General features: G+C 47.7%; 2 protein-coding genes across 10 annotated transcripts in view; one reads left to right on the top strand and one right to left on the bottom strand.

The window, feature by feature from the left end:
- The window catches only part of LOC141083330 (uncharacterized), a 106315-nt gene extending 101446 nt beyond the window's left edge, over window positions 1-4869 (bottom strand). The window contains exons 1-2 of the mRNA XM_073567533.1: window positions 4813-4869; window positions 4608-4744 (exon numbers count right to left, since the gene is read on the bottom strand). The gene's annotated coding sequence lies outside the window, so the exon portion shown is untranslated. The remainder of the gene's footprint in view (window positions 1-4607; window positions 4745-4812) is intronic.
- PRP4K (pre-mRNA processing factor kinase PRP4K) overlaps window positions 4839-27072 on the top strand; it is a 108647-nt gene continuing 86413 nt past the window's right edge. For all 9 annotated transcript variants that reach the window (XR_012230689.1, XR_012230688.1, XR_012230687.1 and 6 more), the window contains exon 1: window positions 4839-4997. Coding sequence is in view for 1 of the 9 variants with exons in the window: in XM_073567485.1 (XP_073423586.1) it covers window positions 4963-4997 (35 nt within the window). In the remaining 8 variants the exon portion in view is untranslated. The remainder of the gene's footprint in view (window positions 4998-27072) is intronic.

Here is a 27072-nt window from a genome sequence, read left to right as displayed (position 1 = left end):
TACAGTGCCCCCTGTGACGCAGTGCTCTTCCTATGCCGTCTCCCCCTGTGATGCCTTGTCCCCTCAATGACGCCGTGCTCTTCCTATGCCATGCTCCCCGTGACACAGTGCTCCCCTTGTGTTGCAGTGCTCCCTCTGTGACGCCGTGCTCTTCCTATGCAGTCTCCCCCTGTGATGCCATTATCCCCGTGATGTCGAACTCCTTTGTGACGCCGTGCTCTTTCTATGCTGTCTCACTCAGTGACGCCATGCTGCCCATGATGCCGTGCTCCCAGTGATGCAGTGCTCCCTCTGACGCCGTGCTCTTCCTATGCCGTCTCCCCCTGTGATGCCGTGCTCCACCTATGATGCCGTAATCCTCTGTGATGTCCAACTCCTCTGTGACGCCGTGCTCTTCCTATGCTGCCCCTGTGATGCCGTACTACTGTGACTCCGTGCTCTTCCTATGACATGCTCCCCCTATGATGCCGTGCTCCCCGTGTGCCGTACTCCTCTGTGACACCATGCTCCATCTGTGATGCAGTGCTCCTCCTATGCCGTCTCCCCGAGATGCCCATGCTCCCCCTGTAACGTCGTGCTAACTCTGTGATGCTGTACTCTTCCTATGCCATGCTCCCCTTGTGACGCCATGCTCTCTCTGACGTATGTAAAAAATGCAGTTGAATTGTCCAGTGCAGACTGTAGCAAATCTGTGCTAAAAAATGCCACAAAAACGCATAAAGGGGAAAACATATAAAAAACCTTCAATAATCAGAGCTGATCGCTATGGTTTTTCTTGCAGACGCCTGAAGGAAACGCACCAAGAGGGAACTCTCCTTGTGCACTGAGGACATAACCTGTATTCATGTATCATAAAGTGACAAGCAAAGTATTTGCACTCCTGACGACCGTCCAACAGAGGGGAAATGCGTGGGATTAAGGTGTTGCATACATGGTGTCTCTAATTTGTGGACTCTTACTACCTAATGATGAGCTCATGTCTGCTCATGGTGTGGGTGTTTGCTCTGCCTAGGGGGGGGGGGGGGGGTAAGGCTTGGGTGAGGATGCTGTGGATAGCTTATGATACACTATATGATATAATTCCAAAACTATCAATATTTACTATCTACTTTTAGCAAATGTATAGGGGATAAATCCAAGCGATACCAGCTCCTGGCCCCACGCTGCTGACGTACGACCCGATACCGGCACCTGGCCCCACGCTGCTGACGTACAGCCCGATACCGGCACCTGTCCCCACGCTGCTGACGTACGGCCCGATACCGGCACCTGACCCCACGCTGCTGACGTACGGCCCGATACCGGCACCTGGCCCCACGCTGCTGACGTACGGCCCGATACCGGCACCTGGCCCCACGCCGCTGACGTACGGCCCGATACCGGCACCTGGCCCCACGCCGCTGACGTACGGCCCGATACCGGCACCTGGCCCCATGCCGCTGACGTACGGCCCGATACCGGCACCTGGCCCCACGCCGCTGACGTACGGCCCGATACCGGCACCTGGCCCCACGCCGCTGACGTACGGCCCGATACCGGCACCTGGCCCCACGCCGCTGACGTACGGCCCGATACCGGCACCTGGCCCCACGCTACTGACGTACGGCCCGATACCGGCGCCTGGCCCCACGCTGCTGACGTACGGCCCGATACCGGCGCCTGGCCCCACGCTGCTGACTTACCGCCCGATACCGGCACCTGGCCCCACGCTGCTGACGTACGGCCCGATATTGGCACCTGGCCCCACGCTGCTGACATACGGCCCGATATTGGCACCTGGCCCCACGCTGCTGACGTACGGCCCGATACCGGCGCCTGGCCCCACGCTGCTGACGTACGGCCCGATACCGGCGCCTGGCCCCACGCTGCTGACGTACGGCCCGATACCGGCGCCTGGCCCCACGCTGCTGACGTACGGCCCGATACCGGCACCTGGCCCCACGCTGCTGACGTACGGCCCGATATTGGCACTTGGCCCCACGCTGCTGATGTACGGCCCGATACCGGCACTTGGCCCCACGCTGCTGACGTACGGCCCGATACCGGCACCTGGCCCCACGCTGCTGACGTACGGCCCGATACCGGCGCCTGGCCCCACGCTGCTGACGTACGGCCCGATACCGGCGCCTGGCCCCACGCTGCTGACGTACGGCCCGATACCGGCGCCTGGCCCCACGCTGCTGACGTACGGCCCGATACCGGCGCCTGGCCCCACGCTGCTGACGTACGGCCCGATACCGGCGCCTGGCCCCACGCTGCTGACGTACGGCCCGATACCGGCGCCTGGCCCCACGCTGCTGACGTACGGCCCGATACCGGCGCCTGGCCCCACGCTGCTGACGTATGGCCCGATACCGGCGCCTGGCCCCACGCTGCTGACGTACGGCCCGATACCGGCGCCTGGCCCCACGCTGCTGACGTACGGCCCGATACCGGCGCCTGGCCCCACGCTGCTGACGTACGGCCCGATACCGGCGCCTGGCCCCACGCTGCTGACGTACGGCCCGATACCGGCGCCTGGCCCCACGCTGCTGACTTACCGCCCGATACCGGCGCCTGGCCCCACGCTGCTGACGTACGGCCCGATACCGGCGCCTGGCCCCACGCTGCTGACGTACGGCCCGATACCGGCGCCTGGCCCCACGCTGCTGACGTACGGCCCGATACCGGCGCCTGGCCCCACGCTGCTGACTTACCGCCCGATACCGGCACCTGGCCCCACGCTGCTGACGTACGGCCCGATATTGGCACCTGGCCCCACGCTGCTGACGTACGGCCCGATATTGGCACCTGGCCCCACGCTGCTGACGTACGGCCCGATATTGGCACCTGGCCCCACGCTGCTGACGTACGGCCCGGTACCGGCACCTGGCCCCACGCTGCTGACGTACGGCCCGATACCGGCACCTGGCCCCACGCTGCTGACGTACGGCCCGATACCGGCACCTGGCCCCACGCTGCTGACGTACGGCCCGATACCGGCACCTGGCCCCACGCTGCTGACGTACGGCCCGATACCGGCACCTGGCCCCACGCTGCTGACGTACGGCCCGATACCGGCACCTGGCCCCACGCTGCTGACGTACGGCCCGATACCGGCACCTGGCCCCACGCTGCTGACGTACGGCCCGATACCGGCACCTGGCCCCACGCTGCTGACGTACGGCCCGATACCGGCACCTGGCCCCACGCTGCTGACGTACGGCCCGATACCGGCACCTGGCCCCACGCTGCTGACGTACGGCCCGATACCGGCGCCTGGCCCCACGCTGCTGACGTACGGCCCGATACCGGCGCCTGGCCCCACGCTGCTGACGTACGGCCCGATACCGGCGCCTGGCCCCACGCTGCTGACGTACGGCCCGATACCGGCGCCTGGCCCCACGCTGCTGACTTACCGCCCGATACCGGCGCCTGGCCCCACGCTGCTGACGTACGGCCCGATACCGGCGCCTGGCCCCACGCTGCTGACGTACGGCCCGATACCGGCGCCTGGCCCCACGCTGCTGACGTACGGCCCGATACCGGCGCCTGGCCCCACGCTGCTGACTTACCGCCCGATACCGGCACCTGGCCCCACGCTGCTGACGTACGGCCCGATATTGGCACCTGGCCCCACGCTGCTGACGTACGGCCCGATATTGGCACCTGGCCCCACGCTGCTGACGTACGGCCCGATATTGGCACCTGGCCCCACGCTGCTGACGTACGGCCCGGTACCGGCACCTGGCCCCACGCTGCTGACGTACGGCCCGATACCGGCACCTGGCCCCACGCTGCTGACGTACGGCCCGATACCGGCACCTGGCCCCACGCTGCTGACGTACGGCCCGATACCGGCACCTGGCCCCACGCTGCTGACGTACGGCCCGATACCGGCACCTGGCCCCACGCTGCTGACGTACGGCCCGATACCGGCACCTGGCCCCACGCTGCTGACGTACGGCCCGATACCGGCACCTGGCCCCACGCTGCTGACGTACGGCCCGATACCGGCACCTGGCCCCACGCTGCTGACGTACGGCCCGATACCGGCACCTGGCCCCACGCTGCTGACGTACGGCCCGATACCGGCACCTGGCCCCACGCTGCTGACGTACGGCCCGATACCGGCACCTGGCCCCACGCTGCTGAAGTACGGCCCGATATCGGCACCTGGCCCCACGCTGCTGACGTACGGCCCGATACCGGCACCTGGCCCCACGCTGCTGACGTACGGCCCGATACCGGCACCTGGCCCCACGCTGCTGACGTACGGCCCGATACCGGAACCTGGCCCCACGCTGCTGACGTACGGCTCAATACCGGCACCTGGCCCCACGCTGCTGACGTACGGCCCGATATTGGCACCTGGCCCCACGCTGCTGACGTACGGCCCGATACCGGCACCTGGCCCCACGCTGCTGACGTATGGCCCGATACCGGCACCTGGCCCCACGCTGCTGACGTACGGCCCGATACCGGCGCCTGGCCCAAAGCTGCTGACGTGCGGCCCGATACCGGTGCCTGGCCCCACACTGCTTATGTATGGCCCGATACCGGCGCCTGGCCCCACGCTGCTGACGTACAGCCCGATACCGGTGCCTGGCCTCACGCTGCTGACTTACCGCCAGATACCGGCGCTTGGCCCTGAGCTGCTGACGGACCGCTTGATACCGGAGCCTGACCCACTTGTTACATGGCACCACCAGTAGAATTGCCTTTGCTCACTTCTTTGTGGAGGTGAAGACTTTCTGAATTCCTGCTACAAAGGCAATACGTAGTTAGTGCCATATCTGTGTGTGTCAGGCCAGTCACAAGTGTCACACTCACAAAACAACTGCACGTCAGCGTGCCATCCCGCGTGCAGAACGACGTCGCCAACCATTGCCAACCCCTACCGGAAGTTTCCTGCAGTACGGAGGTGACGAGACATTCCCCCTTCCGCTCCGTAACCTCGTCTCCTCCGAATCTGCAAGGAAAATGGCGGCCACAGACACGGAGCTTCGCGACCCAGAGTAAGAGGGAATGGGCGGGAACTGGCTGAGGGGCTGGTGAGAGTGAGAGGCCTCTGTGGAGCTCGGCCGCCGCTCTCCATAGTGTGTGGGTGGGGGTACGTAGGGCTTGTGAGAGGAAGCATGGATGGGGTCCGTACAATGGGCGACCTGGATTACCTCAGAAGACGGCAGCAGGTGGCGGCTGTTCTGCCCCTCATGCCCCAGTTGCCTCACGTCTGTCACTGTATTGTTTTCCTACTCAGCTTCACCATGCTGGGTGCCCAGTTGCCAGCAAGCAACTTTGCCCTGGCAAGGCTGTTAAAGGGATAGTCCCTCTGAAAGTGATGTCCCACTGCCATAGTGTGCCATCACTTAGTGACCCGTCACTGAGCAGTAATTATACATTTGTGGCTTATAATTGCCCTTCCCGCTGCCACCTATGTGGAGACTGGCGTTGTATTCCCACTGCATCCCAGATATCTGCTGGAGAAGTAGGTCTGAACTACACCCCCGGCCTTTCCTGGGCTGTGGAGGGGTAGTTTCCTCTGAACACTACACTCCCTGTGCTACTACGGTGGTCATTTTTGATGTAGGTGGGCTAGAGGGCAGTCTCTGCGCTTCGCAAACCGTAGGCTCCAGGTTGGGGTGACCATACATGGCACATCACTTCTCGGTTGTTTTCAAAGCATCTTGTCACCTGCAAAATCACTATTTTCCTGCAAATAGTGGTAATCTGCAATAAACTACATATGAACCCCGTTTTGACGACTTACTGGAGCAGCGGCTGCAGGGAGAACATGAAGTTCTATTCTCTCTACAGCCACTGACTCCCAGTCAACTGGATAGTGTGGGGGGCTGTCCTAGTGAGCACACTAATCACTCCTCCGCACATTGACAGCCTCCTGTGACGCATATATACACAGTGCAGAGCAGGCTGCCAATCGACGGGCTGTAAAATGAGCAGTGACTAACATCTCCCGGCGCCGCCCAGATGACTGGATGTGAACGTTTGGAGGGTGGATATATCTGGATGTTCTCCCTGTAGCTGCCATGCATAAATTAAAGGGAATCTGTCACCGACTTTTTTCCAGCTTATCTTGGAGCAGTATAATGCAGAGACAGAGTCCCTGACTCCAGCGATGGATCACTTACTGGGCTGCTTGCTCTAGTTGTGATAAAACCACTGGTTTATCAGCAAGAGATTATCACTGCAGGACTAGGAAACTTGCTGTCATGTAGCTCTCTATAGCCATAACCCCGACCCCACCACTGATAGGCTGCTTTCTGCCTATGCAGAGTGTACACAGAAAGCTGCGAATCAATGGTGTGGTGGGGTTATACAGAGCTCAGCATTCAGAGAACTGGTAGATCTGCAGCTTTCTATCAGATGCCGTCCATGGAATGAACATACTACTTTTTAACCATTTCAGTTTACCAACCCTGAAGCTATTAAGAGGTAATGAAACACCATGTACATTTTTTACATTGCTGTGCATTATGTTCATTTTTTTTTTGTGGTTTTGCAGCACTTTTTATGGGGTTCCCAGGTGGAATCTGCCCGCAAAAGGTCAAGTATGCACATACACTGATTTTATAAAAAACTGCAACAAGCAGTCAAGTAAGTGATACATTGCTGGAATCAGGATTTCTGTCCTTGCATCATGGTGCTCTCAGATTACATAGCAAAAACTTGGTGACCTATTCCTTTTAAAGAAGCGCTCGCATCAAAATTTCTTTATTCTCTTAATATATTGCAGCCATCATATTATATAGCACTGTGTACTACTTACAATTGCTCATTTTGCCTTTCTACCCAGCTAATTCCTCTCTTTTCCATTATGTATATGGCATCACATGATTAAAAACTGACTAGCTGAAATCCTTCTAAGCTCTATGCAGAAGCAGGAGGTCAATTTTCCCTGTATGACTCATGAGTCTCTGCAAAAGTCCATAGTAGGGGTGGAGGGAGCAGCTGGGTCAGGAGTAGAAGGAGAGTAATGATTTCTGCAGGGACAAGAGATTTCCTATTTTTACATAGAAAAGAGAACAAATAACTGGGAAGAAAGGCAAAATGAGCAATTGTAAGTACACAGTGTTATATGATTGCAATATATTAAGATGATAAAAACTTTGATCAGAGGAGTGCTTCGTTAAGCGCACTTTACGTGTAGATTACAACTGTATCAGCGGATAAAGTGTTTTTGGAAGTGATAGGTTCCCTTCAATGATGACTGGAGAAGCTAATATCCAGGACCTGCATTGATCCTGAAACTCATGGCTCTGTTCTGGTCTAAGGCTGTGTGCCCACGTAGCGATTTTTAAGCGTTTTTGTCGCGATTTTCGGCGCGAAAACGTTTAAAAATCGTGTACAGAATGCCCCCCATTCATTCCTATGGCATTCCGCACATGCTGTGCTAATGCTGCGCTTTTTTCCGCGGCGGAATCGCATTGCGGAAAAAATCGCAGCATGCTCATTATTTTGTGCGGAATCGCAAAGAATTGCCGCGATTCCACACCCATAGGAATGCATGAGAATCGCTTACTTCCCGCATGTGGCTATGCCCACCATGCTGGGAGTTAAGCGTCTCATGTGCGGTTGGTACCGACGGTGGGGAGGAGAGGAGACTGTCCTCCAGGCCCTGGGTACCATACCCCTGTAAAAAAAGAATAAAAAATAAAAAATCGTGGTATATTTACCTTCCAACGTCCCGCGCTGCATTCCCGGCCTAAGCGTTCCCAGTAATGCCTTGCGGCACGGTCCTGTGAGACGTAGTCTCGCGTGACTAGCGGTCTCGCGAGATCGCTATAGCAACGCGAGAATACGTCATCACAGGTCTCGCAAGGCATTACTGGGAACGCTGAGGCCCGGGATGGCAGCGCGGGATGCCGGAAGGTAAATATACCCCGATTTATTTTTTTTTTATTATTTTAACATTCTATCTTTTAGCATAGGCAGCCTCAATAGTAAAAACCTGGTCACACTTGTCAAACACTATGTTTGACGAGTGTGACCAACCTGTCAATCACTTTCCAAGCGATGCTTCAAATCGCTTGTAAAGTGCTTGAATATCGCACACGAAAATCGCGATCATAATCGCGGTGAAATCGCGCTGAAAAAAACGCGCGATTTCTGGGAAGGAGTCCGGTTTTTGGTGTGCGTTTTAACATGCAACGTGGGCACATAGCCTAAGGCTTTCTTTAGACTAGCGGCTAAAAAATTGTCTGAGTTTCATGCAGAAAACGTGCACAATTTTTATTAGTGTGCCATCTGTGTGGTTTTTACGACCGTGTTATATCCATGTGCGATATGCGTCATACATACAGGTGAAATAAGCTATTCCAGAACAAGAAATCCACTGCTCACTCCTAAAGCTTTATTTACGTATAGAGGCATTGTGGACATCACCAGCAGCTGATGAACTCCATGTACTTGCGATGGAGTCCATCAGACTTCACTAAAGCATCTTTTTAACACAAAATAAGGGCTGTTTTCTTTCCAATATTACAAAGCACATGGCACCTACGCCAAATACTTTTAATACTGTCCCAACTCCCAGGTCTAATGCCCCAAACTGATACATCATAAACTGGTTTAAGGCTAAAAAGATGCCCTGTCTGCTTAGTATTAATATAGTAAAGGATCTAAAAATAAACCACCAAGATGTTTTTATTTTTTCTGGGAACTTGGTACAAGAACTGTCTCTTGCGAAAGGGAGGTTGGGAAAATACACTCTTGAGGTGGATTTCTTTTTGCCCTACTGATTTACTGCATCCTACCAATAATAGTGACCTACTGCCTGATTTCTGCATTATTACTGATAAAAGAATCGTGCAAAATATTTTTTAACTGTAAGGAAATGAGCCGTCGGGTGAGACAGAATAGTGGATATTACACCTATCTAGAATCAAATTGAATCCAATGGCACTGTTGTAAGGATGATTTTGTTTTCCTGAAAAAAAAACAGTAACAATCACCTGTTCAGAACCTTTTTGTGGTTGTTGACTACATCTTGCCATCAGTATTCTACTCAGTATGACATTTTCTTAGGCTGGAGTTATTCTAGCAATTTTAAAATCTGTCTAATTTTGTTGCTGTAAAGTCGGACAAGTATAATGCAAGTGCCATGCGTTTTTCATGTGAGTGCAATCACTCACACCTAGCATCTGATTTATCTGTATGCAGAGCGATTCTAACATGAGCTTTTACATAGAGAAATTCTCCATGTCATTTACAGTATATACTGGTGTATAAGTCGACCCCCCCCCCCTAATTTTGCCACAAAAAAACTGGGAAAACTTATTCACTCGCGTATAAGCCTAGGGTGGAAAATGCAGCAGCTACTGGTAAATTTCAAAAATAAAAATAGATACCAAGAAAATTAAAATTAATTAATATCCATATTGAATCAGGAGCCCCATATAATGCTTCGTACATTTCATGATGGGCCCATAAGATGCTCCATACAAAATACAACCCATATAGTGCTGCACAAAGGCTAATAATGACCCCATAAGATGCTCCATAGAATAATATGCCCCATATGCTTCTCCATAACGGTTATAGCCCCATATGATGCTCCATAGAATAATATGCCCCATATGCTGCCCCATAGATTATGCCCCATTTGATGCTCCATAGATTATGCCCCCATAAGATGCTCCATATAATATTCCCCATATGCTGCTACTGCAAATAAAAAAAAAAATGACATACTCGCCTCTCGTTGCTGGGGGCCAGGTGCCGGTGTCCTGAGCAGGCGGGGACACAGGCGCGCTATGTGGGACAGGTGCCGGTGTCACCGCTGGCTAAGGACCCCGGCACCTGAGATATTCATCTGTCCCCGGTCCATCGCTGCACGCCGCTCTGTCTTCCGGGTCCCTCTGTTAGTGACTGTTCAGGCAGAGGGCGCGACGCGCACTAACTACGTCATCGTGCCCCCTGACCTGAACATCACAGCCAGAGGATGCTGGGTGCAGAGCTACCGGGGACAGGTGAATATCGCATATACTTACCCCCTCCTGGCACGGTCTGTGCAGCTCCTCTTCTCCCACGTTCTCCAGCAGCTCTTCCTTCCTTCATCGGTCACGTGATACAGCTCACTAAAGTCATGAATATGCGTATATTCATGACTTTAATGAGCGGTGCCTGAGACCGTGGGAGAAGCGGAAGGGCTTCAGAAACACATATATATGCAAATCCACCAACGAAGGAAAGAGAGCTATAGCACTCACCGATCCAAGTGAAAAAGTCCGCTTTATTAGCAATCCATTTAAAACTTCATGGCCGGGGAGGCTGGAGAAAGGAGTGAGCAAACTCTGACCCTTTGAAGCGCTAGTAGGCGCGAAACAGCCATCGTCAGAGTTTGCTCACTCCTTTATCCAGCCTCCCGGCCATGAAGTTTTAAATGGATTGCTAATAAAGCGGACTTTTTCACATGGATCGGTGAGTGCTATAGCTCTCTTTCCTTCGTTGGTGGATTTGCATACATTGTGTTTTCTGCACTAGCATCCGAGATCATGGGGTTCAGCCTCAATGGGCAGAATGGACTTGACAGCTTTTACCTACAGCGGTATTAGCATGCTGACCAGCTTTTTTCTTTGACACGTTGATATATATAGTACAGACCAAAAGTTTGGACACACCTCATTCAAAGAGTTTTCTTTATGTTCATCACTATGAAAATTGTAGATTCACTCTGAAGGCATCAAAACTATAAATTAGCACATGTGGAATTATATAATTAACAAAAAAGTGAAAAACAACTGAAAATATGTCTTATATTCTAGGTTCATCAAAGTAGCCACCTTTTGCTTTGGTTACTGCTTTGCACACTCTTGGCATTCTCTTGATGAGCTTCAAGAGGTAGTTACCGGAAATGGTCTTCCAACAGTCTTGAACGAGTTCCCAGAGATGCTTAGCACTTGTTGGCCCTTTTGCCTTCCCTCTTGGTCAAATAGCCCTTACACAGCCTGGAGATGTGTTTGGGGTCATTGTCCAGTTGAAAAATAAATGATGGTCCAACTAAACGCAAACCGGATGGAATAGCATGCCGCTGCAAAATGCTGTGGTAGCCATGCTGGTTCAGTATGCCTTCAATTTTGAATAAATCTCCAACAGTGTCACCAGCAAAGCACCCCCACACCATCACACCTCCTCCTCCATGCTTCACGGTGGGAACCAGGCATGTAGAATCCATTCGTTCACCTTTTCTGCGTCGCACAAAGGCACGGTGGTTGGAGCCAAAGATCTCAAATTTGGACTCATCAGACCAAAGCACAGATTTCCAATGGTCTAATGTCCTTTCCTTGTGTTCTTTAGCCCAAACAAGTCTCTTCTGCTTGTTGCCTGTCGTTAGCAGTGGTTTCCTAGCAGCTAATTTACCATGAAGGCCTGCTGCACAAAGTCTCCTCTTAACAGTTGTTGTAGAGATATGTCTTCTGCTAGAACTCTGTGTGGCATTGACCTGTTCTCTAATCTGAGCTGCTGTTAACCTGCGATTTCTGAAGCTGGTGACTCGGATGAACTTATCCTCCGCAGCAGAGGTGACTCTTGGACTTCCTTTCCTGGGGCGGTCCTCATGTGAGCCAGTTTCTTTGTAGCGCTTGATGGTTTTACTGACCTTCATTTCTTAAAGTAATGATGGCCACTCGTTTTTCTTTACTTAGTTGCTTTTTTCTTGCCATAATACAAATTCTAACAGTCTATTTAGTTGGACTATCAGCTGTGTATCCTCCAGACTTCTGCACAACACAACTGATGGTCCCAACCCCATTTATAAGGCAAGAAATCCCACTTATTAAACCTGACAGGGCACACCTGTGAAGTGAAAACCATTTCCGGTGACTACCTCTTGAAGCTCATCAAGAGAATGCCAAGAGTGTGCAAAGCAGTAATCAAAGCAAAAGGTGGCTACTTTGAAGAACCTAGAATACAAGACATACAGTATTTTCAGTTGTTTCACACTTTTTTGTTAATTATATAATTCCACATGTGTTAATTCATAGTTTTGATGCCTTCAGAGTGAATCTACAATTTTCATAGTCATGAAAATAAAGAAAACTCTTTGAATGAGATGTGTCCAAACTTTAGGTCTGTACTATATATATATATATATATATATATATATATATATACATATAGCCAGCTCACCATAAAGGAGTTCCTCTTAATGCAATAGTCGGTGTTCACCTTATATTCTGCACGGATCCAGGCAGGGAGTATGCCCCAACAAATAGAAATATAAGAGAATTGGGATCCAGCAAAAATATGAAAGTTCACCAGAATTATAAAATCTTCTTCTTTATTTATCCATTAAATCATATAAAAAATATATGAGGAACTCCAAACAATTGGTAACATTCCAGCAAGGGACTACATGTTTCAGCACTATGTGCCTTCTTCACGGTCCTATTTTCAATATATATATTTCTATATATATATTTATACAGTGCCTACAAGTAGTATTCAACCCCCTGCAGATTTAGCAGGTTTACACATTCGGAATTAACTTGGCATTGTGACATTTGGACTGTAGATCAGCCTGGAAGTGTGAAATGCACTGCAGCAAAAAAGAATGTTATTTCTTTGTTTAATTTTTTTTTAAATTGTGAAAAGTTTATTCAGAGGGTCATTTATTATTCAACCCCTCAAACCACCAGAATTCTGTTCGGTTCCCCTAAAGTATTAAGAAGTATTTCCGGCTCAAAGAACAATGAGCTTCACATGTTTGGATTAATTATCTCTTTTTCCAGCCTTTTCTGACTATTTAAGACCCTCCCCAAACTTGTGAACAGCACTCATACATGGTCAACATGGGAAAGACAAAGGAGCATTCCAAGGCCATCAGAGACAAGATCGTGGAGTGTCACAAGGCTGGCAAGGGGTACAAAACCCTTTCCAAGGAGTTGGGCCTACCTGTCTCCACTGTTGGGAGCATCATCCGGAAGTGGAAGGCTTATGGAACTACTGTTAGCCTTCCACAGCCTGGACAGCCTTTGAAAGTTTCCTCCCGTGCCGAGGCCAGGCTTGTCCGAAGAGTCAAGGCTAACCCAAGGACAACAAGGAAGGAGCTCCGGGAAGATCTCATGGCAGTGGGGACATTGGTTTCAGTCAATACCATAAGTAACGTACTCCACCGCAATGGTCTCCGTTCCAGACGAGCCCGTAAGGTACCTTTACTTTCAAAGCGTCATGTCAAGGCTCGTCTACAGTTTGCTCATGATCACTTGGAGGACTCTGAGACAGACTGGTTCAAGGTTCTCTGGACTGATGAGACCAAGATCGAGATCTTTGGTGCCAACCACACACGTGACGTTTGGAGACTGGATGGCACTGCATACGACCCCAAGAATACCATCCCTACAGTCAAGCATGGTGGTGGCAGCATCATGCTGTGGGGCTGTTTCTCAGCCAAGGGGCCTGGCCATCTGGTCCGCATCCATGGGAAGATGGATAGCACGGCCTACCTGGAGATTTTGGCCAAGAACCTCCGCTCCTCCATCAAGGATCTTAAGATGGGTCGTCATTTCATCTTCCAACAAGACAACGGCCCAAAGCACACAGCCAAGAAAACCAAGGCCTGGTTCAAGAGGGAAAAAATCAAGGTGTTGGAGTGGCCTAGTCAGTCTCCTGACCTTAACCCAATTGAAAACTTGTGGAAGGAGCTCAAGATTAACCCCTTCCTGACATGAGACGTACTATCCCGTCCACGGTACCCGGGCCCGTATGACCGGGGACGGGATAGTACGTCTACCGCGATCAGCGGCGCCCACGTGGTGAGCGCCGCTGATCGCGGCCGGGTGTCAGCTGATTATCACAGCTGACACCCGGCACTATGTGTCAGGGGCGGTCACGGACCGCCCCCGACACATTAACCCCTTGCACACCGCGATCAAACGCGATCGCGGTGTACCGGGAGTTAAAGGGAAGCATCGGCAGGGAGGGGGCTCCCTCCGTGCTTCCCTGAGCCCCCCACGGCAGCGCAATGTGCAGCGCTGCTGCGGGGGACTCCTATCCTCCAGGCCCCCGAATCCAAGATGGCGACGGGGGCCTTCGGGGGCCTGGGGAAGCTGGCTTCCTCAGTGCCTGCAAAGCGCAGGCATGAGGAAGCCTTGTGCACTGCCTGTGACAGATTGCTGATCTGTCACAGTGATCTGTGATGTGACAGATCAGCGATCTGTCACAGGACAGTGATGTCCCACCTGGGACTATGTAATAAAGTAAAAAAAAAATTAAAAAAAAGTGTAAAAATAAATTAAAAAAAATCGCCAAATAAATTAGTAAAAAAAAAAAAAAATATTCCCCAATAAATTCATTTTTTTAAAATAATAAAAAAAACAAACAATAAATGTACACATATTAGGTATCGCCGCGTCCGTAACGACCTGCCCTATAAAACTGTCCCATTAGTTAACCCCTTTAGCGAACCCCTTAAAAAATAAAAATAAAAAACGAAGCAAAAAATAATGATTTATTATCATACCGCCAAACAAAAAGTGCAATAACGCGAGATCAAAAAGACGCATATAAATATCCATGGTACCGCTGAAAACGTCATCTTGTCCCGCAAAAAACAAGCCGCCACACAGCATCATCAGCAAAAAAATAAAAAAGTTATAACTCGCAGAATAAAGCGATGCAAAAATAATTATTTTTTATATAAAATAGTTTTCATTGCATAAAACCGACAAAAACATAAAAAAACGACCTAAATGAGGTATCGCTGTAACCGTACTGACCCGAAGAATAAAAGCGCTTTATCAATTTTACCGCACGCGGAACGGTGTAAACGCACCCCCCCCAAAAGAAATTCATGAAACGCTGGTTTTTGTTCATTCTGCGTCCCAAAAATCGGAATAAAAAGCGATCAAAAAATTTCACGTGCCCGAAAATGGTACCAATAAAAACGTCAACTCGTCCCGCAAAAAATAAGACCTCACATGACTCGGTGGGTCAAAATACGGAAAAATTATAGCTCTCAATATGTGGTGATGCAAAAACTATTTTTACAATAAAAAGCGTCTTTTAGCGTGCGACAGCCGCCAAACATAAAAACCGCCATAAATAGTAAATCAAACCCCCCGTTATCACCCCCTTAGTTAGGGAAAAATAATAAAATAAAAAAAATGTATTTATTTCCATTTTTCCATTAGGGTTAGGGCTAGGGTTAGGGCTAGGGGTGTGTTGGGGTAGGGTTAGGGCTAGGGTTAGGGCTAGGGCTAGGGCTAGGGTTAGGGCTAGGGTTAGGGCTAGGGTTAGGGCTAGGGTTAGGGCTAGGGTTAGGGGCGTGTTGGGGTTCGGGTTGGAGTTAGAATTGGGGGTTTCCACTGTTTGGGCACATCAGGGGCTCTCCAAATGCAACATGGCGTCTGATCTCAATTCCAGCCAATTCTGAGTTGAAAAAGTCAAATGGTGCTCCTTCCCTTCCAAGCTCTGCTATGCGCCCAAACAGTGTTTTACCCCCTCATGTAGGGTATCAGCCTACTCAGGACAAATTGCAAAACAATTTTTGGGGTCCAATTTCTCCTGTTACCCTTAGGAAAATAAAAAATTGGGGGCAAAAATATCATTTTTGTGGAAGAAAAATGATTTTTTTATTTTCACGTCCGAGTGTTATAAACTTCTGTGAAGCACTTGGGGGTTCAAAGTGCTCACCACACATCTAGATAAGTTCCGTGGGGGGTCTAGTGTCCAAAATGGGGTCACTTGTGGGGAGTTTCAATAGTTTAGGTACATCAGGGGCTCTCCAAACGCACATGACAACCGCAGACCATTCCATCAAAGTCTGCGTTCCAAAACGTCACTGCTTCCCTTCCGAGCCCCGACGTGTGTCCATACAGTAGTTTTCTCCCACATATGGGGTGTCAGCGTACTCAGGACAAATTGGACAACAACTTTTGGGGTCCAATTTCTCCTGGTACCCTTGGGAAAATAAAAAAAATGGTGACTAAAAGATCATGTTTGTGGAAAAAATACGAATTTTTTATTTTCACGCCCGGGCGTTGTAAACTTCTGTGAAGCACTGGGGGGGTCAAAGTGCTCACCACACATCTAGATAAGTTCCTTGGGGGGTCTAGTTTACAAAATGGTGTCATTTGTGGGGGGTTTCCACTGTTTTGGTACATTAGGGGCTCTCCAAAGGCAACATGACACCCGCAGACCATTCCATCAAAGTCTGCATTCCAAAACGTCACTACTTCCCTTCCGAGCCCTGACGTGTGCCCATACAGTAGTTTTCTCCCACATATGGGGTAGCAGCGTACTCAGGACAAATTGGAAAACAACTTTTGGGGTCCAATTTCTCCTGGTACCCTTGGGAAAATAAAAAAAATGGTGACTAAAAGATCATGTTTGTGGAAAAAATACGAATTTTTTATTTTCACGCCCGGGCGTTGTAAACTTCTGTGAAGCACTGGGGGGGTCAAAGTGCTCACCACACATCTAGATAAGTTCCTTGGGGGGTCTAGTTTACAAAATGGTGTCATTTGTGGGGGGTTTCCACTGTTTAGGTACATTAGGGGCTCTCCAAAGGCAACATGACACCCGCAGACCATTCCATCAAAGTCTGCATTCCAAAACGTCACTACTTCCCTTCCGAGCCCTGACGTGTGCCCATACAGTAGTTTTCTCCCACATATGGGGTAGCAGCGTACTCAGGACAAATTGGAAAACAACTTTTGGGGTCCAATTTCTCCTGGTACCCTTGGGAAAATAAAAAAATGGTGACTAAAAGATCATGTTTGTGGAAAAAATACGAATTTTTTATTTTCACGCCCGGGCGTTGTAAACTTCTGTGAAGCACTGGGGGGGTCAAAGTGCTCACCACACATCTAGATAAGTTCCTTGGGGGGTCTAGTTTACAAAATGGTGTCATTTGTGGGGGGTTTCCACTGTTTAGGTACATTAGGGGCTCTCCAAAGGCAACATGACACCCGCAGACCATTCCATCAAAGTCTGCATTCCAAAACGTCACTACTTCCCTTCCGAGCCCTGACGTGTGCCCATACAGTAGTTTTCTCCCACATATGGGGTAGCAGCGTACTCAGGACAAATTGGAAAACAACTTTTGGGGTCCAATTTCTCCTGGTACCCTTGGGAAAATAAAAAAATGGTGACTAAAAGATCATGTTTGTGGAAAAAATACGAATTTTTTATTTTCACGCCCAGGCGTTGTAAACTTCTGTGAAGCACTGGGGGGGTCAAAGTGCTCACCACACATCTAGATAAGTTCCTTGGGGGGTCTAGTTTACAAAATGGTGTCATTTGTGGGGGGTTTCCACTGTTTAGGTACATTAGGGGCTCTCCAAAGGCAATATCACACCCGCAGACCATTCCATCAAAGTCTGCATTCCAAAACGTCACTACTTCCCTTCCGAGCCCCGACGTGTGCCCATACAGTAGTTTTCTCCCACATATGGGGTATCAGCATACTCAGGACAAATTGGACAACAACTTTTGGGGTCCAATTTCTCCTGGTACCCTTGGGAAAATAAAAAAATGGTGACTAAAAGATCATGTTTGTGGAAAAAATACGAATTTTTTATTTTCACGCCCGGGCGTTGTAAACTTCTGTGAAGCACTGGGGGGGTCAAAGTGCTCACCACACATCTAGATAAGTTCCATGGGGGGTCTAGTTTCCAAAATGGTGTCATTTGTGGGGGGTTCCACTGTTTTGGTACATCAGGAGTTTTCCAAACGCGACATGGTGTCCGATCTCAATTCCAGCCAAAAACGTCAAATGGCGCTGCTTCCCTTCCGAGCTCTGCCATGCCCCCAAATAGTGGTTTACCCCCACATGTGGGGTATCAGCGTACTCAGGACAAATTGCACAATAACTTTTAGGGTCCTGTTACCCTTGGAAAAATAAGAATTGATGGTGAAAAGATAATTTTTGTGGAAAAAATATGATTTTTTAATTGTATGGCTTTATGTTATAAACTTCTGTGAAGCCCATGGGGGTTCAAAGTTCTCACCACACATCTAGATAAGTTCCTTAGGGTGTCTAGTTTCCAAAATGGTGTCATTTGTGGGGGGTTTCCACTGTTTTGGTACATCAGGGGTTTTCCAAACGCGACATGGTGTCCGATCTCAATTCCAGCCAAAAACGTCAAATGGCGCTGCTTCCCTTCCGAGCTCTGCCATGCGCCCAAATAGTGGTTTACCCCCACATGTGGGGTATCAGCGTACTCAGGACAAATTGCACAATAACTTTTAGGGTCCTGTTACCCTTGGAAAAATAAGAATTGAGGGTGAAAAGATCATTTTTGTTTAAAAAATATGATTTTTTAATTGTATGGCTTTATGTTATAAACTTCTGTGAAGCCCATGGGGGTTCAAAGTTCTCACCACACATCTAGATAAGTTCCTTAGGGGGTCTAGTTTCCAAAATGGTGTCATTTGTGGGGGGTTTCCACTGTTTTGGTACATCAGGGGTTTTCCAAACGCGACATGGTGTCCGATCTCAATTCCAGCCAAAAACGTCAAATGGCGCTGCTTCCCTTCCGAGCTCTGCCATGCGCCCAAATAGTGGTTTACCCCCACATGTGGGGTATCAGCGTACTCAGGACAAATTGCACAATAACTTTTAGGGTCCTGTTACCCTTGGGAAAATAAAAATTGGGGTGAAAAGATCATTTTTGTGGAAAAAATATGATTTTTTAATTGTACCGCTGTACGTTATAAACTTCTGTAAAGCCCTTGTGGGTTCAAAGTTCTCACCACATATCTAGATAAGTTCCTTGGGGGGTCTAGTTTCCAAAATGGGGTCACTTGTAGGGGGTTTCCACTGTTTAGGTACATCAGGGACTCTCCAAACGTGACATGGTGTCCAATCTGAATTCCAGCCAATTTTGCATTGAAAAAGTCAAATGGCGCTCCTTCCATTCTGAGCTCTGCCATGCGCCGAAACAGTCGTTCCCCCCCACATATCAGGTATCTGCGTACTCAGGACAAATTGCACAATAACTTTTGCAGTTCAATTTCTCCTGTTACCCTTGGTAAAATAAAAAAAATTGAACCTGAAGTATTTTTTTTATGAAAAAAAGTTAGATGTTCATTTTTTTTTAAATATTCAAAAAAATTCCTGTGACGCACCTAAAGGGTTAATAAACTTCTTGAATGTGGTTTTGAGCACCTTAAGGGGTGCAGTTTTTAGAATGGTGTCACTTTTGTGTATTTTCTATCATATAGACCCCTCAAAGTGGCTTCAAATGTGATGTGGTCCTAAAAATAAAATGGTGTTGTAAAAATGAGAAATCGCTGGTCAACTTTTAACCCTTATAACTTCCTAACAAAAAAAAATTTTGGTTCCAAAATTGTGCTGATGTAAAGTAAACATGTGGGAAATGTTAGTTATCAAGTTTTTTGTGTGCCTTATCTCTGTGATTTAAGGGCATAAAAATTCAAAGTTGGAAAATTGCGAAATTTTCAAAATTTTCGCCAAATTTCCGTTTTTCTCACAAATAAACGCAAGTTATTTGAATGAAATTTTACCACTAACATGAAGTACAATATGTCACGAGAAAACAATGTCAGAATCACCGGGATCCATGGAAGCGTTCGAGAGTTATGACCTCATAAAGGTACAGTGGTCAGAATTGTAAAAATTGGCCCGGTCATGAACGTGCAAACCACCCTTGGGGGTGAAGGGGTTAAAGTCCACATGAGACACCCAAAGAACCTAGATAACTTGGAGAAGATCTGCATGGAGGAGTGGGCCAAGATAACTCCAGAGACCTGTGCCGGCCTGATCAGGTCTTATAAAAGACGATTATTAGCTGTAATTGCAAACAAGGGTTATTCCACAAAATATTAAACCTAGGGGTTGAATAATAATTGACCCACACTTTTATGTTTAAAATTTATTAAAATTTAACTGAGCAACATAACTTTTTGGTTTGTAAGATTTATGCATCTGTTAATAAATCTTGCTCTTGTGTGAAGTTTGAAGGCTTTAACTTATTTTCATCTTATCAAACCGGCTAAATCTGCAGGGGGTTGAATACTACTTGTAGGCACTGTATATGTATGTGTATATATATATATATATATATATATATATATATATATATATATATATATATATATATATAAAATAGATGTAAAGTTGAAAATTCATCTGCCGCGTACAGTAGAATCAGTGTAACAGGTTAGAATAGAAAAGATATATACACATAGAGTAGAATATTATAAAAAGTTAATTTATTTCAGTTCTTCAATACAAAAATAGAAACTGATATATTATATGCAGGCATTACAAACAGAGTGATCTATTTCAAGTGTTTATTTCTGTTAAAGGGAATCTGTCACCCCTTTTTCCTAATATGAGCTGCCTGCACCGACATTAGGGGCTTATCTACAGCATTCTGTAATGCTATAGATAAGCCCCCCCCCCGATGTAATCTGAAAGATAAGAAAAAAGAGTTAGATTATACTCACTGGGGGGCAGTCCGGTCCGTTGGGTGTCACGGTCCGGCGCCTCCCATCTTCATACGATGACGTCCTCTTCTTTCCTTCCTTCCACTTCAGAAAAGGCGCATCTATAAGACGTGCCATTTCTGGCACTTAGCCTTGCTCTTCCCATTTGCCCTGTATAGGTGGCAAGTGGGGTGTGGGGATGATGTCACCTTTTGTATTGTCAGGTGACATCAAGCCTAGAGGTTAGTATTGAGGAGGCGTCAATAAGACACCCCTATTACTAACCCCATAGTCATAGTGTATAAAAACACACACACCCAGAAAAAAGTCCTTTAATTGAAAGAATAACACAGGCTCCTTTTAATAAATCTTAATTAAACCATACTTATGACATCGCCCATTTCAGTGACGCCATTGTCTCCTGCAAATAGAGTTAAAATAAACAACTATATTCTCCACCTTTCCGAAGAGAAGATGGTAATCCGTTTGTCCCACGGCAGATCTAGCTCTGCAACATCTAGATGGCAGGTTGCATGATGCGACCGTATAGCCTACCCTCCAGCAAAGATACTGAGCAGCATTTGCTACCGCTGCCCAGTGTCTCATTGTGAACTCCTACTATCTGTCTGACAGCACCGCGAGCAGGAGAACTTTCTCACTGTTGTGGTTAAGTCAGGTGATAGCTCACAGGGAGACACTGATTTGATCAAATTATTTAGTGGAAAAAGATTGTCTGAAAAAAATAGTGACTCTTCTGACCAAAAAAGTTCACATGCGTTCATGAAAAAAATACACAATTATAAAATGTAACAGAGGGAGGAGTTGGTTGGGGATAGTGTACCTAAGACACTGGCAGAGCATTGAGTTTCTATAACACAGTTTACTTTTACACTTTGGTCAGCCCTTGAGTTGGTCAGGTATTATTCAATTTCACACCTTGGTCGGCCAGTGTTTGCTTTACATATACCGTATATACTCGCGTATAAACCGAGATTTTCAGCCCATTTTTTGGGCTAAAATTCCCCCTCCCGGCTTATACGCGAGTCATGAGGTCGGCGGGGGAGGAGGAGCAGGGGTGTCAGGTCATACGTACCCCCCTGGTGCGGTCTCTGCAGCCCCCCTACTTCTCCCGGTCTCAGGCTCCTTCCTTTAGCGGTCACATGGTACCGCTCATTAAAGTCATGAATATGCGCAGAGGGGCTGCAGAGACCGCGCCAGGAGGGGTAAGTATAAGCTATATTCACCTGTCCCCGGTCCATCGCTGCACGCTGCTGTCTTCTCCTCCGCGCCTTCTGTCTGTGATGTTTAGGTCAGAGGGCGCGGTGACATAGTTAGTGCGTGCCCCGCCCTCAGCCTGAATGTCACTGACAAAGGGACCCGGCAGACTGAGCGACGCGCAGCCATGGAGCGGGGATCGGTAAATATCACCTGTGCTGGGGTCCTGAGCCAGCTGTGACATCAGAACCTGTCACCGCCTGCTCAGGACACCAGCATCGGGCCCCCAGCGACGAGAGGTGAGTATGTCATTTTTTTATTTTTTTTTATTTGCAGCAGCAATATATGGGGGCGTAATCTATGGAGCAGCATATGGGGGCGTAATCTATGGAGCAGCATATGGGGGCATAATCTATTGAGCATCTTATTGGAGCATAATCTATGGAACATCTTACGGGGCCATAACCTATATGGGGCATATTATTCTATGGAGCACCTTATGGGGGCATTATTAACCTTTGTGCAGCATTATATGTGGCGTATTTTGTATGGAGCATCTTATGGCACCATCATGAACTGTATGGAGCATTATATGGGGTGTATTTTGTACGGAGCATCTTATGCATCATGGACTGTATGGAGCATTATATGGGGCTCCTGATTCAATATGGACATTCAAAAACATTTAACCTACTGATGTCTCAATTTTACTTTTATTGTTATCTTTTTATTTTTGAAATTTACCAGTAGCTGCTGCATTTTCCACCCTAGGCTTATACGCAAGGCAATAAGTTTTCCCAGTTTTTCGTGGCAAATTTAGGGGGTCGGCTTATACACGGGTCGACTTATACACGAGTATATACGATACCACTAATTTAATTAAATTGTAATAGCCCTAACTGCCACTGTTGGGTGAGGAGACCAAGATATTTGGGAAAATAACAAAAATAAATGGGTTTCACATATTGCTGTACTTGTTTTTGCACTTTCTCATTGCTTTATATGGGTGAAAAACCGCTGAAAGTGACAAGCTGCTGTTTTTAAAAATGCAGCAGTTTTCCAATTCAATCAGGAAAAAAACAATGTGTATGAGATTTCAAAAATCTTTTATCTTTTGCTGGTACTGTAAAACACAGCTTAAAGGTTGAATTAAAAAGATGCAGGAAAATGCAACTTGTGAATGTAGCCTAGATGTTCACTTCTATATATCTTTCTACACTGTACAACATTTCTATATTTGATTATTTTTCTTTCACTTTTTCAGCATCTGTATTACTGAACAGCATGCATTGTTTGACTTCTAGAGCCTGTGTACATTGAAGTGGGGTTATATGCCCCTCCTTGCTTGATTCGGGATGAATTGCTCCTCTAATATCTGAGAGTGACTTCTTTTTTTTATGGTACATTATGTACAGGACCCCAAAAGGTTCTCCAATCCTCTGGTGACTTAAGGACTCCAGTAGCTACTTCTGACCTTCGTATGAAGACTTTCTTTAAATGTTTTTTTTATTTTTGTGGCTCTACATTATAAACTTCTGTGAAGCACTTGGGGGTTCCAAGTGCTCACCACACATCTATATAAGTTCCCTGGGGAGTTCTAGTTTCCAAAATGGGGTCACTTGTGGGGGGGGGACTTCCACTGTTTAGGCACATCAGGGGCTCTCCAAACACGACATGGCGTCCAGCCAATTTTTCGTTGAAAACGTCAAACGGCGCTCATTCCCTTCTGAGCTCTGCCATGCGCCCAAACAGTGGTTTATCCCCCACATATAGGGTTTCAGTGTACTCAGGAAAAATTGCACAATAACTTTTGGTGTCCTGTTTCCCTTGGGAAAATAAAAATTGGGGGTGAAAAGATCATTTTTGTGGAAAAAAATGATTTTTTAATTTTACGGCTGTACGTTATAAACTTCTGTGAAGCCCTTGAGGGTTCAAAGTTCTCACCACATATCTAGATAAGTTCCTTGGGGGGTATAGTTTCCAAAATGGGGTCACTTGTGGGAGGTTTCCACTGTTTAGGCACATCAGACGCTCTCCAAACGCGACATGGCGTCCAGCCAATTCTGCATTGAAAAAGTCAAACGGCTCTCATTCACTTCCAAGCTCTGCCATGCACACAAACAGTGGTTTACCCCCACATATCAGACGTCAGCGTACTCAGTACAAATTTCACATTAACTTTTGTCGTCCATGTTTTCCTGTTACCTTTGGTAAAATAAAAAAAATTGGACCTGAAGTAATTTTTTTGTGGAAAAAAAGTTAAATGTTCATTTTTTTTTTTTTAAACATTGAAAAAATTCCTGTGAAGCACCTGAAGGGTTAATAAACTTCTTGAATATGGTTTTGAGAGCCTTGAGGGGTGCAGTTTTTAGAATGGTGTCACTTTTGGGTATTTTCTATCATATAGACCCCTCAAAGTGACTTCACATGTGATGTCCCTAAAAAAAAAAATGGTGTTGTAAAAATAAGAAATCGCTGGTCTACTTTTAACCTTTATAACTTCCTAACGAAAAAATTTTGGTTCCAAAATTGTGCTGATGTAAAGTAAATATGTGGGAAATGTTACTTGTTAAGTATGTTGTGTGCCATATCTCTGTGGTTTAACCCCTTCACGACCAATGACGCCACATAGGCGTCATGAAACCTGGTTCAAATCTGACCAGTGACGCCTATGTGGCGTCATGACTTTAAAGCCCCCCTGCGGGTCGAGTGACCGGGGTCACTGAAAGGTCACCCGACCCGCAGATACAGGGGGCTTTGTAATTCACCACAGGGGGCGTGGCCTCGCCCCCACGTGGCTACGATCGCTCTGATTGGCTGTTAAAAGTGAACCAGCCAATCAGAGCGATAGTAATATTTCATCAATGAAAATTGATGAAATATTGCAATCCAGCCATGTCCGACGCTGCTGTAGCATCGGACATGGCTTTAGACACCGATTCCACCCCCCCCCCACCACCGGCGATCGCCCCACCGCAACTGAATGACAGCGGCAATCTGCCGCCGCTGTCATCATCTGCCCCCCTCCCATTCCCTCTGCTCCCCGCCAGCCTCCGATCCCACCTCTCCCCCCCCGGTACCTCCTGAGTCCCCCCGTCCCTCCCGGTGTCTCTCGGGTCCGGATGATGGGCACCGCCATCTTGGAAAATGGCGAGCGCATGCGCAGTGCGCCCGCCCGAATCTGCCGGCTGCAGATTCCATTCTTTCATTTTGATCACTCTCACAGTGATCAAAATGAAAGAAAAAGTAAATAAACCCCCCCCCCCCCCCCCGATTATCACCCCCATAGGTAGGCAGAACTAATAAAATAAAGAAAATATTTTTATTTTTATTTTTCCATTAGGGTTAGGGTTGGAAAGAGGGTTAGGGTTGGAAAGAGGGTTAGGGTTGGAATTAGGGTTAGGGTTGGGATTAGGGTTAGGGGTATGTTGGGGTTAGGGTTGGAATTAGGGTTAGGGATGTGTTGGGGTTAGGGCTGTGGTTAGTGGTGTGTTGGGGTTAGGGCTGGAGTTAGAATTGAGGGGTTTCCACTGTTTAGGCACATCAGGGGGTCTCCAAACGCGACATGGTGCAACCATTGATTCCAGCCAATTTTGCGTTCAAAAAGTTAAACGGTGCTTCCTCCCTTCCAACCCCCGACGTGTGCCCAAACAGTGGTTTACCCCAACATATGGGGTATCGGCGTACTCAGGAAAAATTGCACAACAACTTTGGGGGTCTAATTTCTCCTGGTACCCTTGGGAAAATAAAAAATTGGGGGCTAAAAAAAGTTTTGTGGAAAAATTTTTTTTTTTTATTTTCACGTCTCTGCGTTATAAACTTCTGTGAAGCACTTGAGGGTCCAAAGTGCTCACCAGGCATCTAGATAAGTTACTTGGGAGGTCTAGTTTCCAAAATGGGGCCACTTGTGGGGGGTTTCTATTGTTTAGGCACATCAGGGGCTCTGCAAACGTAATGACGACCGCAGACCATTCCATCAAAGTCTGCATTTCAAAACGCCACTACTTCCATTCCGAGCCCTTACGTGTGCCCAAACAATAGTTCCCCCCCATATATGGGGCACCAGCGTACTCAGGACAAACTGTACAACAACTTTTGGGGTCCAATTTATCCTGCTACCCTTGTGAAAAAAAAAATTGCTGGCTAAAAATAATTTTTTTTTTGAGGAAAAAAAATATTTTTTATTTTCACGTCTCTGCGTTATAAACTTCTGTGAAGCACTTGGGGGTTCAAGGTGCTCACCACACATCTAGATAAGTTCCTTGGGGGGTCTAGTTTCCAAAATTGGGTCACTTGTGGGGGGGTTCCACAGTTTAGGTACATCAGGGGTTCTGCAAATGTAACATGATGCCCGCAGACCATTCCATCAAAGTCAGCATTTCATAATGTCACTACTTCCCTTCCGAGCCCCGACGTGTACCCAAACAGTGGTCCCCACCCACATATGAGGTATCAGCGTACTCAGGACAAACTGGACAACAACTTTTGGGGTCCAATTTATCCTGCTACCCCTGTGAAAAAGAAATTGCTGACTAAAAATCATTTTTTTTTTTAGGGAAAAAAAAATATTTTTTATTTTCACGGCTCTGCGTTATAAACTTATGTGAAGCGCTTGGGGGTTCAATTCAAGGTGCTCACCACACATCTAGATAAGTTCCTTGGGGGGTCTAGTCTCCAAAATGTGGTCACTTGTGGGGGGGTTCCACAGTTTAGGTACATCAGAGGCTCTGCAAATGTAACATGGTGCCCGTAGACCATTCCATCAAAGTCAGCATTTCAAAATGTCACTACTTCCCTTCCGAGCCCCGACGTGTGCCCAAACAGTGGTTCCCCCCCACATGTGGGGTACCAGCGTACTCAGGACAAACTGGACAACAAATTTTGGGGTCTAATTTATCCTGGTACCCTTGTGAAAATAAAAAATTGCGCACTAAAAAATAATTTTTTGAGGGAAAAAATTTTTTTATTTCCACGGCTCTGCGTCATAAACTTTTGTGAAGCACTTGAGGGTTCAAGGTGCTCACCACACATCTAGATAAGTTCCTTAGGGGGTCTAGTTTCCAAAATGGGGTCATTTGTGGGGAGCTCCAATGTTTAGGCACACAGGGACTCTCCAAACACGACATGGTGTCCGCTAACGATGGGAAGTAATTTGCATTTCAAAAAGTCAAATGTCGCTCCTTCCCTTCTGAGCCCTGCCGTGTGCCCAAACAGTGGTTCCCCCCCACATATGGGGTACCAGCGTACTCAGGACAAACTGGACAACAAGATTTGTGGTCCAATTTCTCCTGTTAGCCTTGTGAAAATTAAAAATAGTGTGCTAAAAATCATTTTTGAGGAAAAAAAATTATTTTTTATTTTCACTGCTCTGTGTTATAAACTTTTGTGAAGCACTTGGGGGTTCAAAGTGCTCCCTACACATCTAGATAAGTTCCTTAGGGGGTCTAGTTTCCAAAATGGGGTCAC

Source organism: Dendrobates tinctorius, unplaced genomic scaffold, assembly GCF_039654945.1.
Source record: "Dendrobates tinctorius isolate UK_male_01 unplaced genomic scaffold, ASM3965494v1 ptg000004l, whole genome shotgun sequence".
NCBI lineage: Eukaryota > Metazoa > Chordata > Amphibia > Anura > Dendrobatidae > Dendrobates > Dendrobates tinctorius.
Note: the sequence above shows the minus strand (reverse complement) of the source record. Positions and strands in the feature narration are given on the sequence as shown.